Source organism: Clupea harengus, chromosome 7 (genome assembly GCF_900700415.2).
Source record: "Clupea harengus chromosome 7, Ch_v2.0.2, whole genome shotgun sequence".
Classification (NCBI taxonomy): Eukaryota; Metazoa; Chordata; class Actinopteri; order Clupeiformes; family Clupeidae; genus Clupea; species Clupea harengus.
Window position 1 is genome coordinate 8,383,962 of NC_045158.1, and position 15,090 is coordinate 8,399,051.

A 15,090-nucleotide genomic window follows, 5' to 3' on the forward strand; every position below is an offset into this window, starting at 1 on the left:
CCATTTATCTTCCTAATGCTCTATCCATCTTTCCTCTCTGGATCACCAGAACCGTGTCCCCTGTGACGCTCTGTAGTCATACCCCATAGCCCTGTGTGTGGTTGGGGCTCCCATGCTAAAGCTCCCATGCTAAAGAGACCATTGACCCACTGCCCCCCAGCTTGCTCCTCCAGCACGCAGAGGTCCCAGAGGCAGTGAAGTGGCATCCTGCCAGGGCCTTTTGTCAGCCATAATGGATAGCTCTCCTCTCCTCTCCTCTCCACTGCTCTCTCTCTCTCTCTCTCTCTTTCCGTCTCTCTCTCTCTCTCTCTCTCTCTCTACCTGTTAAAGAGGGGGGATTAAAGAGCACTCAGTTGTGCACGATTGCATGGAAAAACAGTCCAAAGTGCCTCCAGTGGCGGCCCTCGAGTAAAACTAGCCCACAGAGGCTCAAGGGGAACTGCCCAGGTCTGGGTTTCGTGGATAGGGGGGGGGGGGGGTGTAGTTGCGTGGATACAGTGTTCTAGTTGATTAGTCCCTCTTACGAATGCTGTGTGGTTCGCCCTCTGCTATTGGGTGGAAAGGTGAAGGTCGCAGTGGTTAGGCAGGACAGAGGGGTGGGAGGGAAGCACGCACGGAATGCAGAGCAACTTGTTTGTGATTGCGTCGCTAGACAGAGCTACCTTAGACACCTCCCACTGTGCAGATTCATCTCTCTCATGTTTGTTCCCCCTTCATCTGGAGATGTGTGTGTGTGGTTGTGTGTGTGTGTGTGTGTGTGTGTGTGTGTGTGTGTGTTTACATAAGTTTCCTGTGCGACAGACAAAGAAGTGGCACACACTGAGAGGGAGATGGATCACTGTTTGTCTCGTTATCTTTGTCACATAGGTTGTCTGCCAGACACACTGAGCCCCATTTCGCAGGCAGGACTGCCATGCTAGTGACGCCCCCCCCCGGTGTCTCTCTCTCTCTCTCTCTCTCTCTCTCTCTCTCTCTTTTTCTCTCTCTGCCTCTTCTCCCGGTGACACAGAGGCAAAGAGGGGCACAGGCACGCTTGTTTTGTACTCTGTATCCACTCTTCCGCCCCCCCCACACACACACACTTTCATGTAGGATGCTGAGACATTGAATGACAATTTGGAAAGAAGTAAACAGCTTGCTGTCATCCCCCAGGTCTAGCACGATCATCCGTGAGTCTCTCCATGAGGCAGCACTTAGAGTTCAATTCCTGCTGAAAGTAGTACTGCACAGCCACACACAGACAGAATCACAGCACCCCGCTCTGGCCTGCTGCACAGCTGCGTGTCTGGGACCCCCTACCTTTTTACAAAGTGGATGCTTGCTGGATGCACAATTAAAGGTGCAGTCTGTGATTCTGGCAAAAGATTGTTGATATTTGAGCTGAACAGCCAATCAAATGATACCCTTGAAGCAATGTGTTGATTGGCTTGATTGTTTATGTCTTGGTCTGAGCCACTATGTTTGTTTCCCATTTGCAGACCCAGGGCTGTGTATGAACACGAGAACTATGAGGAGCAATTCGTTGAATTTGACAAAACGTGTCTGGTTTAGAGTCACAAACTGCACAGACTGCCTTTAAAAATTACACAACAAAGCCACTGAGTGTGTGAGTTTGGGGGGGGGGTTTGTGTGTATGTGCGCACGTGCATGATCGCGTCACAAGTCTTATCTCCCGAGAGATGATTTAACTCAGAAACAAGCCGTGCTTGTAGTGACATATTTCCTCGAGAGGCCACATTCTATAAAGTATCTCTCTTGTCGGGGGACTTGGAGACACTGTATCCACTCTGACAGTGAACCGCGCTTTGGCAGATGCTCCAAGTGCTTGTCTGCGCATGAATTGATTACATAGCGCTTTCAAAACTACTTTGTTCTCTTTTTTTTTATCAAAAGGATAATAATTCCAGGACTAATGTTTACTCAACTCTCCTCTTGGCTGTGCTCATTCCACTCCTGTAATCTATTTAACTCGGTGCAGTCAGTGCAGCCCTGTATGTGACACTGTGCTGGCTGGCTGTGTGAGGCCGATCAAAAGGCCTGCTAGGCCCTCGCACTTCACATTCAACCGACGCAGAAGGATCAGTCTGTAACCCAGGGAGCCCGTTCCCTAGGGGGGGTGTGAACACAGCGTTGTTTCCCCCTGCAGGAAGTCGTCTATGCTGCACACCTCCACATGCTTGCTGCTGCTGCTGCTGCTGCTACTGCAAGTTGGCAGCGGGTGGGCAGATAGAGAGGAAGTGCTGTTTGGGGAGAGAGGGAGGGAGCGTGGAGGGAAAGGGAAAGGTGTGGGGTGTGACGGACGAAGCCCCAAAGTAACGACCCCCCCCCCCCTTCCTTTGCTCACTTCGTTTTGTTTTTCGTCTCACTTCTCCTTCCCTCCTTTCCTCTCCTCTCCTCTCCTCTCCTCTCCGCCGGTGAGCAAAGCTCATTCTTCACACTCATCCTCTTCATGGCTGGATGGCAGCGCACACTTCCAAGGAGCGCTGCGGAATCCGAGTGTGTCAGGCTCTCATCAGCAGAGCAGAATGTTTGGACAGTTATACTGTCGGGTTGTTTTGCCTGAAAAGAAAAACTCACCCAAGTTGTGTCACATCTCTAAAATAACGTCCTGCCTGCCTGACTTGCTTTTTTAAAAAGGATATTCAAAGATGACGGGACAGATATCATTCCAACAAATGATTGAAGCAGTTGTGCATAATATCCGCCTTGTACCCATTAAAGTAAATCATTTAATCCAAAACTTTATTTAGTATACACTTTTGGGATTACATTTAATCCCAAGTAAGTAAGATGGCATCGAGGATTGACATCGGTTTGTTTTTGGATGGAAAGATATTTTGGGAATCACTGCCTCACTGAAGCAGGTCGGGCTGAAGGAGGAGGCAGTGAGGAGGAGGAGGAGGAGGAGGGGGAGGAGGTGCCACTGAGGTGGCAGCAAGGGAAGATGAGTTAGCACTCGCTGTCTGGGGAAGGAGCCACATTGGGGGCGTGCATCTGTTGCTGACACCGTGCCATATAGGGGTGGGCGATATGGCCAAAATCTTCTATCACGGTATTTGTAATTTTATATCATGGTTACGGTATATATCACGGTTTATTATACGTAGGGTGACCAGATTTGAGTTTGTGAAAAAGAGGACACTTCAGCGGTGGCGAAATGTGTCCACAGACATAGGCTATACAGTATGATCATTTATTCATTGACCCTTAAGAACACTAAGGTGCAGAAACAATACTGCCTCAATAGGCTATTGGCCTAAGCAATAGTGGCCAGTATATGCCTATTTTGTACTGAACGTTTCCATTGAATCTTTAAATAGTAAGATTAAAACAAAGTGCATGTAGTGGCATTTAGTCCAGTGCTTATGTGGCTTTCAGTGGTTCTTTAATGTACTTTCAGAAGGTAAATCAAGTGTTAATTTTCTTTTCAATGTTTGTTCATATGTTAACGCAATAATGATGAGAAAAACATTTTCTTATATGGCCACATAATAAAATAAGACAATTAAGAAGTTGGCAATTACACATAGACGCCCCATTGACCGCTTCAGCCCGTTGCTGCGACGTACGAACGTCGCCGCAATATTGGTGAGGTGAAGCCTGTAAACAAACGCAAGTAAACGAGGGAGCTGCGGTTTTTCTGCATAAAAAGCACTTTACCATTTACATTTCTCAACCGATTTCACTGAGTCGTTTTTATATTCAAGGGTTTATGATCTAGGTGGAGTACCAAAAAGTTTTGTCTCCATGTTACTTAGAATCTTGACGGTTATAATCGCCATAGACATACACAGTATACATACATGTATATGTCTATGATAATCGCTGCTAGACTCTCACTGTTCTTGTGCTCCCACAGCTCCTTCACTATGAAATACTGAACATAAATCCAAATTATCGAAATAGTGCATCTTTAACTACTAATATTTGACCATCATTGAGAAAAATGGAACAGAATCTGCAAATAAATGGCTACACTAGACACTTTTCAGTACATATTTTTCAGTAGATCTTTCAGTTGAATCTTTCCCAACAGTCGAGGATTACTCAACAAGTAGGCACGACAGTCCTTGCAGGTCATGTGCTTAAAAAATGTATTAGGTATCGTATTATACGGCTCTTCAGAATGTTCAAAAAAGTTCAGTTGATTTGAATGGGCCACCCCAACGTTTGCAGGTCTGTACTTTCTTTATATTCACTGCAACGAAAAAGTAATGACCATCATTGGCAACGGGTTTTGTGCTTTAATTCACGTCTTTCATATCATATCATTCCGCAAGTAGTCCGGTCATTTAACGTAACTTGAAGACAGCAAGTAATGGGTTGCTACGCAACACCTGAAACTTGAAAGTTCTATTTGCCTGAAGAACTATTTTTTCTAAACGGAAATCACAAAACGGCAACAAAACCGTTAAAGAGGTATTTTGGAGGCTTGTCTTCTATCGTTTTGGCGAGTAACTGTATAATAAGCGGGATGATGTATAGTTTGGAGGTCATTATCTAAAAATAAATCGATTGGATTTCAAAATAAGAGTATACCGCGGTTGAAACGGTATAGCCAAATCTCTCCCGGTAGACACATTTCTACCGTTGCACGGTATATACCGTCATACCGCCCAGCCCTAGTGCCATATCTCTGTTCCTGTGTGTGTGGGTTTTTGTGTGTGTGTTCCTGTGTGTGTGTGTGTGTGTGTGTGTGTGTGTGTGTGTGTGTGTGTGTGTGTGTGTGTGTGTGTGAGTGTGTGTGTGTGTGTGTGTGTGTGTGGGTGTGTGGGTATGCGTGTGTGTGTGTGTGTGGGTGGAATAACACGCACGTGAGTGCAGGCAGCTTCTTGTGACCGGGGACCATATTGGCCTCTCTCAGAGGAAAAAGGGGGGAGGGGCGTAAGCCAGGAGTCCTGGTGTTGGTGTGGTGTGTGTGTGTGTGTGTGTGTGTGTGTGTGTGTGTGTGTGTGTGTGTGTGTGTGTGTGTGTGTGTGTGTGTTGGTGTGGCGTGTGTGTTGGTGTGTGTGTGTGTGTGTGTGTGTTGGTGTGGCATGTGTGTTGGTGTGTGTGTGTGTGTGTGTGTGTGTGTGTGTGTGTGTGTGTGTGTGTGTGTGCATGTGTTGGTGTGTGTGTGTGTGTGTGTTTGACCCTCGAGGCTTACAGTAACACTCCGACTCCCTCCTGTGCCCGGTGATGAAACACAGTCCTCACCGGGGGACTTGTCATTGTTACAGATACAGGAGTGTGAACTGGCCTGGGGGTGGGTGGGTGGCGGGGTGATAGACCTCCCAGGCCCCTTCATGCTGTCCTAGCTGCTGATCTGTCTTTCAGTCATCCGTCTAACCCATATGGGATTACTGGATGTTTGGGGACCGTAAGGTCCATGTCTACCGTTTTCTAATGCCTCCCAAACTACACTCCATGACTACTTTTCTCTTTCACTTTTATTTCTAAAATATCTTTGGTCTTTGGCTTTCTTTTCCATTCCACTTCTAGTCTATTTCTTTCACCCACTTTTTCTTTCACTCTTTTGTGATTTTTTTTTTCTTTTGTGATTTTTCCATCTCTCTCTCTCTCTCCCTCTCTTTCTCTCTCTTCCTCTCTGTCTTTCTCTCTCTTTCTCTGTCAGATCACAGCAGAGATGTAAAGAGGGCTTGTGTGGAAAGCCAGCCTCTTCTCTCTCTCTCTCTCTCTCTCTCTCCCTCTCCCTCTCTCTCTCTCTCCTGGGCTCCTGCCATAGCCGTTAAAGAGATTTAGAGTGTGGTTGATTGTTGTTCTGCACCACCCATTGTCACCGGGCTCCCTGAGCCTCTCCCTCGAGTGAGCCTGAGCCTCTCCCTCGAGTGAGCCTCCGCCAGATGGTGTCATGCTCATGCCCATTAAAAACGACAGGCAGAGAGGAGAAGAGGGAGGAAGAAAAAGAAAAAGAAAAAAAAGAATTAATGCAGGTAACTGGTAATGCACTGTGCTTAAAGGCGAGGTGGGCGTGCGAGGAGGCGAAAGGGAAACAAAAGTGCAAGGCACCGTTGGAAGTCCCGCTTTGAAGGTGGTGGAGAACTTCAGCGACTCCCGGGGAGCTTTCACAGGGGCCAGGGCCTAATGAGGCCGGCACAGGCTGCCGGGGTCGGCGGACGTTTTTTAAATGACTCCGAACAGCCTCCCCTGCTTCCCTTTCTCCGCCCCCTTCGCCCAGGAAGCTTAGGGAGAAGGAGTCAGTCAGGGAGGGAGCGAGAGAGAGGGAAGGAGGGAGAGAGGGAGAGAGGGAAGGAGAGAGAGAGAGAGAGAGAAGGAGGGAGAGAGAGAGAGAGAAGATATTTCCAAGAGGAGGAATCCCTCCTTCTGTGTTGAGCTGTGCTGTGTGCCTGGCCAGCAACAAGATACTGAGAAATGAGTAATCGAATTTGCAACACGGTATTCCATAGTGCAACTAACTCTCCTGGGGTGACCTGTGTGTGATAGTACTTTGAAAAGGAAAGTAAAAATAAAAATACATCCACAAAAGAATATCTTGAATCAATACAGAGGCATGCAGACTACAACTGCTCATCTGGTCATGTTGATTTGTCAGTTTTATGAAGAAGGCCTTGGATTGGATTACAATATATAGTAACATGGAGGCAAAGCAGAGGTTTCAGTACTTTGTGAGATATTACACGGATATTGTTAAATTTCTTCACAGTGAATAAAATGCAAGTGTCGGAATGGAGCCTGTGGCTGGCGTGTGCTACGAAGAGGTTGAGCACTGATTTCTGCTTTCATCCCACATCTCAGGAATAAGATTACAGACGTGCAAGATGGCTATAATGCTGAGAGGAACATAATGAAGCCGTGTGGTATCACTGTAAAACATTTCAAGACATAAACACATTTTTTCATATAGTATCTTAACTCATTTTGTTCTGAAGCATGTTCTTGTTAACTGCTGTGGGAGAATTTAGTTTGATAGATGGCAGGCCCATATGCTAGCGTCTCAATATGAGGACTTGTTAGAGGAAGTGTCTTTTCACTGTGCCTTAATTAAAGGTGTATATGTAGTCGCGGAAAGCACCATTAGGCACTGCCAGAACACTGCAGATGATTTGCGCTGCGTCGAATGCCCCTCTAAATCAATACAACTTAAAAGCGCGACACTTAACAGTGATTTATCCTGTCGCAAATTCGCCCAGGAACAGTGTGCCGCTCCCACATAAATCCACACCTCGAGCGCTCGTGAGGAAAGCTAAATATTTTTCAAATGGCGTAACAAATCTCTCGCTCCTTTTTTTTTCTTCTCCCTCCCCCACCACCCCTCCCCTCTGCCAAAGCCTCACCGCCGCTGCCGCGAAGGATAATTTACACCATAAAGAGGTTTGGCTGACGGCTGCCTGTCAAACAGAAACAGCGGCAGATGAAATGTTTAATCAAGTGGGCTGCCAGCGAGGGAGAGAGGGAGAGGGGAGGGAGAGAGGGAGTGAGTGAGCGAGCGGCCGCCTCCTTCCGCCTGGCAGAGAGCTGAAGGCAGATCAAACGAGTGCTGCTGGGCCATTCTCATAGTTGCTGCCAGCTGAGGGGAGGTGAGGGTGGCGATATGGGTGGGAGTGTGCACTAGGGGGGTGGTGCTGGCATGACGCTCGGAGGATGTTGAAGATGCGGTATGCCCTCTGTAGTTACGGGGAGACTACCAGTAGGCCTTAGGAGAGGACAGCAGCAGGCAATCAGCCCACCACAAAACACCACTGCTAAGAGCAGTGTGAGTGAGGAGCCATTGACTGATACACATAGAGACTGGCTGCATGTTGTTTATGATGTCATTTTAGTTATACACGGGAAGAGAAGTTCAATTCCTTGTGCTATTGTTACATGACTAGTTATGATTTACAAAGATATTACATATTACAAAGATATTAGCTTTGATGTAATTCATACATAATTGTCATAAGTTCATAATTGCCCGTGGTGCTACTGTACCCAAGATACCTAGACAGTAGAGTCTTCACCTGTCACTGAAATAGCTTTCTCAGTCAACATTGAATTCACTTGAATTCAGTAGCAAGTAAGCGACACAGCCAATAAAGTTGATAACTGTTGATGGGTGTTACGACCCCCTGCACCCCTGCAGACACGTGGGAGAGAAAGAGACAGGTGTCCAGTAGTCCTTTATCTCCCACGCCTCCCCAGGTGTGGATCATCAGGCAATCAACCCGTCGTGGGCGTTACGTAGTCCCCACTGTTTCCTGCAGGGCATGCATGGCCACTGCAATGTCTGCAGGGGTGCAGGGGGTCGTAACACCTCCCTCCATAGAAGGTTTCCCTGGGAAACCTAAGAACACAAAAAGAAAGACCATCTGTGACCCTGCGCAATCTCCAGTCCCCCAGCATCCAGGGCCCTAGGAAACTAGAGGAACAAAGAGAAAGCAGATTGCTTGGCAAATTATTCAAGCTCCTGAGAGCATCAGCAATGAGGTAGTCAACACCACCAACATACACAATTTAATAAAGGATACCGCTGGAATATAAGACTCCAACGTATAATTTGTTATGGGGGTTCCTCATCCGGTCAATACACACCAGAGTACTGTGATCAGTGTAGACCGTAACAAAATCAGAGGCAGAACCCAAATAAACCTCATAATACCGCCCTGCCATGACGAGGGGTAGTGCCTCCTTCTCCACAGTGGAATAACCCAGAGCCAGATGTTCAACACCATCTGAGCCCAACTGGAGATGTACAGCACCAACACAGTCACTGGCATCAACAGCCAAATCAAAAGGTTCTTCAAGTGAACCTTGCTCTTGGAAAGACTTTCAAGTTCACTTTTAAGCCTTTCCTTATTGAAATCATGGGCTTTAGGCTCAACATTCAGTTCCTCTATCTGACCCTCAGAATCTTCTTGTGCATTTTCCAACTGCTGCTCCAGAGAAGATATAACATGTCTGATTTTTCTTTCAGAACCCTATCCTTATGCCCCAGCTGTTCCTCAAGCTGCTTTGATAGGATTTGAAGGTCTTCATCCCGTTTGCTAGCCTCACCCAGAAGCTTTTTTCGCTCAATTTTAAATGACTTTAGCTCTCGCTCATAATGTTGCTCTTTCTCAAGAACTTCTTGTTTTAAACGGTTCACTTGCAGTTGGGTGTCACCGTTTTGTTTGAGCGTAGCTTCATGTTTGACTGACAGCTCTTTCAGCTTCAGCTTCTGAATTTTAGTCTTCTCAGACTTATCCTCTTTGGCTTTTTCAAATCCAACAGACCTAAACTTCCTCTTCTTAAGTGCATGGCACTCAGAGATTTTGTGCCCTGACTTTTTACAGTAAAAACACAGTATACAGGAGTTCAAATCAAGCAAATTCCTATGACCCCTTGGGTTAGACACAGGGTTAGGTCTGGTCACTCTGCCCTTGTCTGGAACTCTGAACCTACCCTGATCACCACTATATCTATCCTGCATGCCTCGGTGGGTCAACACAAATTCATCTGCCAATACAGATGCATGAGCCAGTGTTGCAACCCTCTGCTCATTCAGATATGTAGCCACAGCAACAGGAACACTCTTCTTAAAGTCCTCAAGGAGGATTAACTCCCTGAGTAGCTCCATGGAGTCTGCCTTCTGTGAGGCACACCAACGACCAAACAGATATTTCTTCTGATGTGCAAACTCCACGTACGTGTGCCGGTCAGTCTTTTCACAATGGCGGAAATGTTGGCGATACGCTTCAGGCACCAATTCGTATCTGCGAAGTATTTCACTCTTCAGAGTTTCGTACGATGTAGATTGCTCAATGGGCAAAGACACATAGACATCCAGAGCCCTCCCTACTAAAACACTCTGCAAAAGCAGCGTCCAGAACTCTTTGGGCCACTTCAGAGAGGTAGCCACTCTCTCAAAGTAGGGAAAGTATTGATCTACTTCCTGCTCTGAGAAGGGTGGCACCATCCTGACATTTTTGCAGATGTCAAATGAGGGGGCAATAGACGAGGACTGAGTGCGTTTAGCAGCCAACTCTAATTCGAATTTTTGTAATTCAAATTGTCGTTCGTGTTCACGCTCCTCACATTCGTACTCTCGCTGTCGGTCTTCACGTTGGCGCTTGCGCTGTTGGTCCTCACGTTCGTACTCGCGCTGTCGTTCCTCGCGTTCGTACGCGCGCTGTCGATCCTCGCGTTCGCGCTCAGCTTGTTCCCTCTGGAACTCTAACTTCTTCATTTCAAATGCTATATTCATCCTTTTCTGCTCATAAGCAATCTCTCTCACCTCTGAAGCCATGTCAGTTTAACTGAGCCTACCTAAGGTGCTATCAGAGGAAACACTAAATATATCTATTAACTGACACAGTTAGCAGCAACTACACACACAAAGATGTAAACCACTGTCTACACCTTACAGTTGTCAGGCACAAATACATACAACTAATACAATCTGGCCTACAACAAAGTTTAGACAGAACAGGAAAAAAATAGATGAAAACCACCCCTCCAACTACAAGAGACTACAACCTACCAGCAGCAATGGAAAACTCTAGGCAATCTCAGTTTCCCAAGACTTGCCACAGTCTCTTTAAGTTAAACTGGCTTACCACAGTAGCCCAGCCTCACACTGCTTCTGGATGAAGGGAGCTTCACTCACAAGCCTCCGTTACTTATAACGTGCACCCAGCACAACAGTAATTTGTCTAACAAATCACACAAATAAATGCTCTCTCAACGGGAAAAACACCACAAACCTGGTGAGTTAAGTTCACTGTGTGTCGCTAGCAAACAATCACTTTGTCTGGGCTAGAGCTACTCCCCTCCTTACCTAGCTGTACATAAACTAACTCCGCCTTGCTAGTCTTCAGCGGGTTACCAGGCTCGAGGCAAACTTGAAACGCTGAACTCGCGGGAAGGCAGCAGACCATAGACACAGTCAACTTCCAACCCCGAAGCGTACCCCCACCCGGAATTACCGCGAAAAATAACAAACGAAAACAACAAACAGCACTCCGAAGGAAGCGTCACATCCGACACAGCTGGAGAGCTCTACCTACAGGAGTTTGCTCTGTTTACCCAGCGACACACAGTTAGTTCACTCACCGACTATGACTGTCTGCACTCCAAAAACACCACTATCCCGGACGAGGTCCCCAATTGTTACGTTCCGGCCGGCTCGTGACCGAAACAATAACATTTGGAGGCAGACAACAACGGGTTTCTTACAAAAATCACGCGTGTTTATTTCAGTCCATACAATATAACGCAAAGGCGACGTGTCTAGGGGATTTAACGTCTGTATCCTGAGTGCCGGCTCGAGAGAGAGAAAGAGACAGGTGTCCAGTAGTCCTTTATCTCCCACGCCTCCCCAGGTGTGGATCTGGAGGCTCCAGTGAGAAATGAACTCACGACCCCTGGTTTACCACCCCAGTGCTCTGCATTGAGCCGGGCTCTCAAAACTGACTTTTTACGTAACAATGGGCATGGGGTACATTTAAAAAGCTGTTGCAGTTCCTGGTTACTGTTTGAATGGGAAATGCAACAAGAAATCCTAAACCTAATCAATATTTGAAAGAGTCTTATTAGGATTACTCAAAGAAATTCTAATGCCAACTGTATAAACAGGCATTCCACAACCGATCTCCTTGTACATGGCCAGGAAAAGAGGAAAAGTAGGGCTAGTAACAAATTGTCATTGTCATGTTTTGTACTTTTTGTTAATGTATTGTCATTGTAAAATAGCTTGTAGGCTTCTTAAAGCAGCACACCCTCATACACACCACATTATGGTATGGGCGATCAAATGTACACATTCTAAAGGCATGATAGGTGCCTGACAAGATTGCCTGCAGGGAATAACAACAGGAACAACAAGGCCGGTGCAGATCCTGCACACCTCATTTTTCATTGTTTAAAGATGGCCCTCTGACCCTTCCGTATCTGTTTGCTAATGTAGAGGAAACGATCCCCTGCAGAGCTCTTTGAGCCTCTTAAATAATTACTGTGGATGGAAAGAACCGGGCCTTTGGAAACACAGTGATGTCACCACAGGGCAAGAGACTCTCCTCTCTCTTTCTTTCTGTCTTGCTCACTTTCTTCCTCTCTTTCACCCTCTCTGAATATCATTCTCTCTCCCTGTCCCCTGTCTTACCCTGACACATTGTCTATCCTACTTTTCCCTTCTCTCCCTTTTTTGTCCCTCTGTGTGACTCTCTGTCTCTTGCATGCACCGAGGGCTCCGTTTGAGTGCCAGCTCGTTAAAGATCTCTCTTCCCTTCGTGGTTTATGCATGTTCCGTGAAAAGGAGCGCTCTGGAAATGGCCGTGGGGTTGGAGCAGTGGCAGTCGTCGCTGCTGAAAGGCTTCAGGCTCCCCACGGGGGCTCTGCTCGGCTCTGCTCTGCCTCCAGATTTCAGGACATGCCTCTTGACCAGATGCTGGTGGTTAAGCTGGGGATGACTGTGCGGTTACAGATGTCTCTCCATCTCTCCCCTCTCGCCCTGTCTTGTTTAAAAAAAAAAAGAAAAAAGAAAAACTCCTCCTCTCCTCCCCCTCCGGTACAATCTGGAAGCATAACAAAGCACGTTCTCCCCTCCCCATAACCACCAACCCCCCCCCCCCCCCCCCCCCCCCCCCCTCCCCAACCCACCTCCTCCCCCTCCCACTCCCACTCAGCCTTCCCCGCTTCCGTTACCATAGCAACACGCACAGGCCAGACCAGTTGAGAGTGGGTTTCTCCTGTTGCCACCCATGCGTGTGAAGTGGCTTCTGTGGCCATCTCCAGTCAGCAGAACCCCTCTCTCACGGTGACTGCTCTGTTTATATCTTCTTCTTCTTCTTCTTCTTCTTCTTCTTCTTCTTTTTTTTCTTGCATGTGACTGGACATTATTCTGGTGAAAAGGCTGTGGTTTTACTGTTTGTTCTGCACATAGCCCTGTGGCCTGTTCCTGCTCCCCTCCCATAATCCCCTCCACATGGCCTTGATTTTCCTGTGTTACCAAACCAAATCTTTCCAGATGGTGTCATGATTCTTTTAAGTGCCCAGTGTTACGGGGGGTGAGCGTTCTTCTTATGGCTGTGTTTGAACTGGGATGGACCTGTTGTTGAGAGGATTCAAAGGTGCTTCTGCTCGGGCTATTAGTGTGATGCTGGTTAGACCAATAGGAAATATTCAGTGTGTGTTTTACCACCCATGCTTTTGCTAATATCCCTCAGAGGAGGTGGTGTGTCTGTGTGTGTGTGTGTGTGTGTGTGTGTGTGTGTGTGTGTGTGTGTGTGTGTGTGTGTGTGTGTGTGTGTGTGTGTGTGTGTGGTATGCAAATGTGAGGTCTTTAAACAGATAGCATGAATATTGATAGCTGCCATGTTGCTTGCCACCAATTGCCGGATCTGAAGAGGAAGACACCTGGCGACACGTTTCATGTCCTTTTGTTTTTCATTTTGTCGCACTTTATCTGGCGCTCAGGCACTTCAAACGACGTCTCCCCCGCCGTAATGAATTGCATGACAAGCAGCCCCAGCCGCCTGGCCCTGGGAGAGATTAATGTGCTGTCTATGCAGCTGAAGAGCTCTGCTCCCAGCCACCAGTGGGTGTCAATGTAATGTTGTTAAAGCCCTCATTCAAAGTCACGTCAGCCCAGTGAGCGGTGAGCGCTCTTTTGTCATCCTAACGACCAATTTTCATGTCCCACCAAAGGGCCTCAGAAGGAGACCCGCCGCCCCCCTCCCTCATGTCGAGTTGAGGTTCTCTCTCTTTCTCTGTCTTTCCACTACTGGTACATTGTTGCTGCACATTTCATTTAGCGGCAAAGCCTAGAGGAAATTCCCAGACTCATGCACCTTTTAAAGCATATTGGTGTTGTTTTGTTAACACCCCCCCCAAAAGCCAATTATTTGATTATTCAGATGGAGCCTCTTGCATGAGGTGACTGAAACTGACTGGTGTAAAATGAGTTCGCAGTTGGAGAACAGATGTCAACCCAACCATCCTGCCCTGCAGCCCCTTCTCTGTGTTGGCGCTCGGAGTGATGGCAACTCAACCCTCAGTCGAGCGTGCCATGCACCTTCGGGATTGTAGGCAGCATATTAGCCCTCAGCTTGTTGCTCAGTGGGAAAGCCTCACACACTACCAATGCTTTGGTTAACCACCCTGCCCAGGTCTTGTAGAGACTTGACTCATCGAGCCCAGATCTCAAGTGCAGATGCGAAACTGGAGTCTGCTGTTTGTGAAGGCCACTGCTGCCTGAGGTTTAGTCATCGGCTTAAGTGGAGAAACTCAGCGAGCTGCGTCTTTTTTCTTTTTTTTTTGCCACAAGCACTTGAGCCACAGGCTGTTGACAGGATTAAAGATGGCTCGAGAGTAATTGACCTTGTTGTAGCCTTCTGCTCTGAATGAACTCCCTCAGCAGAGGTTTGCTCTTGACTGAATGTCGTTAACCCCTCCGCCCGTTTAATCCCTGCACACATACAGTACTCCTAATGGCTCTCGGCCCTCACTCACTTCCTCTTTTTTTTTCCTCCTCTCTCTCTTCTCAGAAGAAGAATGGCTCCTTGAAGATGCCAGACAGGAAAGAGAGGTGGGAGAAGCACGTGGTGAAGAGGCAGCGAGAAGAGAAAGAGAACGGCGTTGCCTCCGACCTGGTGGAGAAAGTCTTCGACGAACACGCCGCCAGCCTGGAGCGCGACCAGGAGCGCGTCAAGGAGCGACTGCTGAAGAAGACGTACTCGAAGAAGAACAAACGGGTAAGCGCCGCTTTTTTTTCGATCGCTTCCATCTCTGTCCCGCTGGGTGTTTTGTTATTTCACACACACAGGGTGAAAAGGTTCAAGGCCTCACTGTCTGGTGGAGCTGACACAGTTTAACTAACAACCGCTGAAGTTGTGTTATTACTCCAAACAGCAAGCCTGCTGTAAATGCTCGAGGTAAAATAGGGGCATCTACCTCTGTCTTGCATGGGAGAGGAGTCTCTACAACCATCACACGGAAATCGAAGATGCATAACCGTGCTCCTTCGAAGGTTGTCCCTGCGATTAGAGCGCACGGCTTTCTGAATGTTGTGACATCTGGCCGATGCATAAGAGGAAGAAGAACATCTGTGGTCAGGCTATTGTCAGGTCCGACTCCCTTAGACACTTTTTTAAAGGCCTCGTTGCCATGTCGTGA

General features: G+C 47.4%; 1 protein-coding gene across 7 annotated transcripts in view; it reads left to right on the forward strand.

Annotated features, from left to right (window-relative positions):
* The window catches only part of fbrsl1 (fibrosin-like 1), a 232,000-nt gene that overhangs the window by 43,283 nt on the left and 173,627 nt on the right, over positions 1 to 15,090 (forward strand). For all 7 annotated transcript variants that reach the window (XM_031570377.2, XM_031570371.2, XM_031570375.2 and 4 more), the window contains exon 2: positions 14,463 to 14,669. In XM_031570377.2, the coding sequence (XP_031426237.1) occupies positions 14,463 to 14,669 (207 nt within the window). The remainder of the gene's footprint in view (positions 1 to 14,462; positions 14,670 to 15,090) is intronic.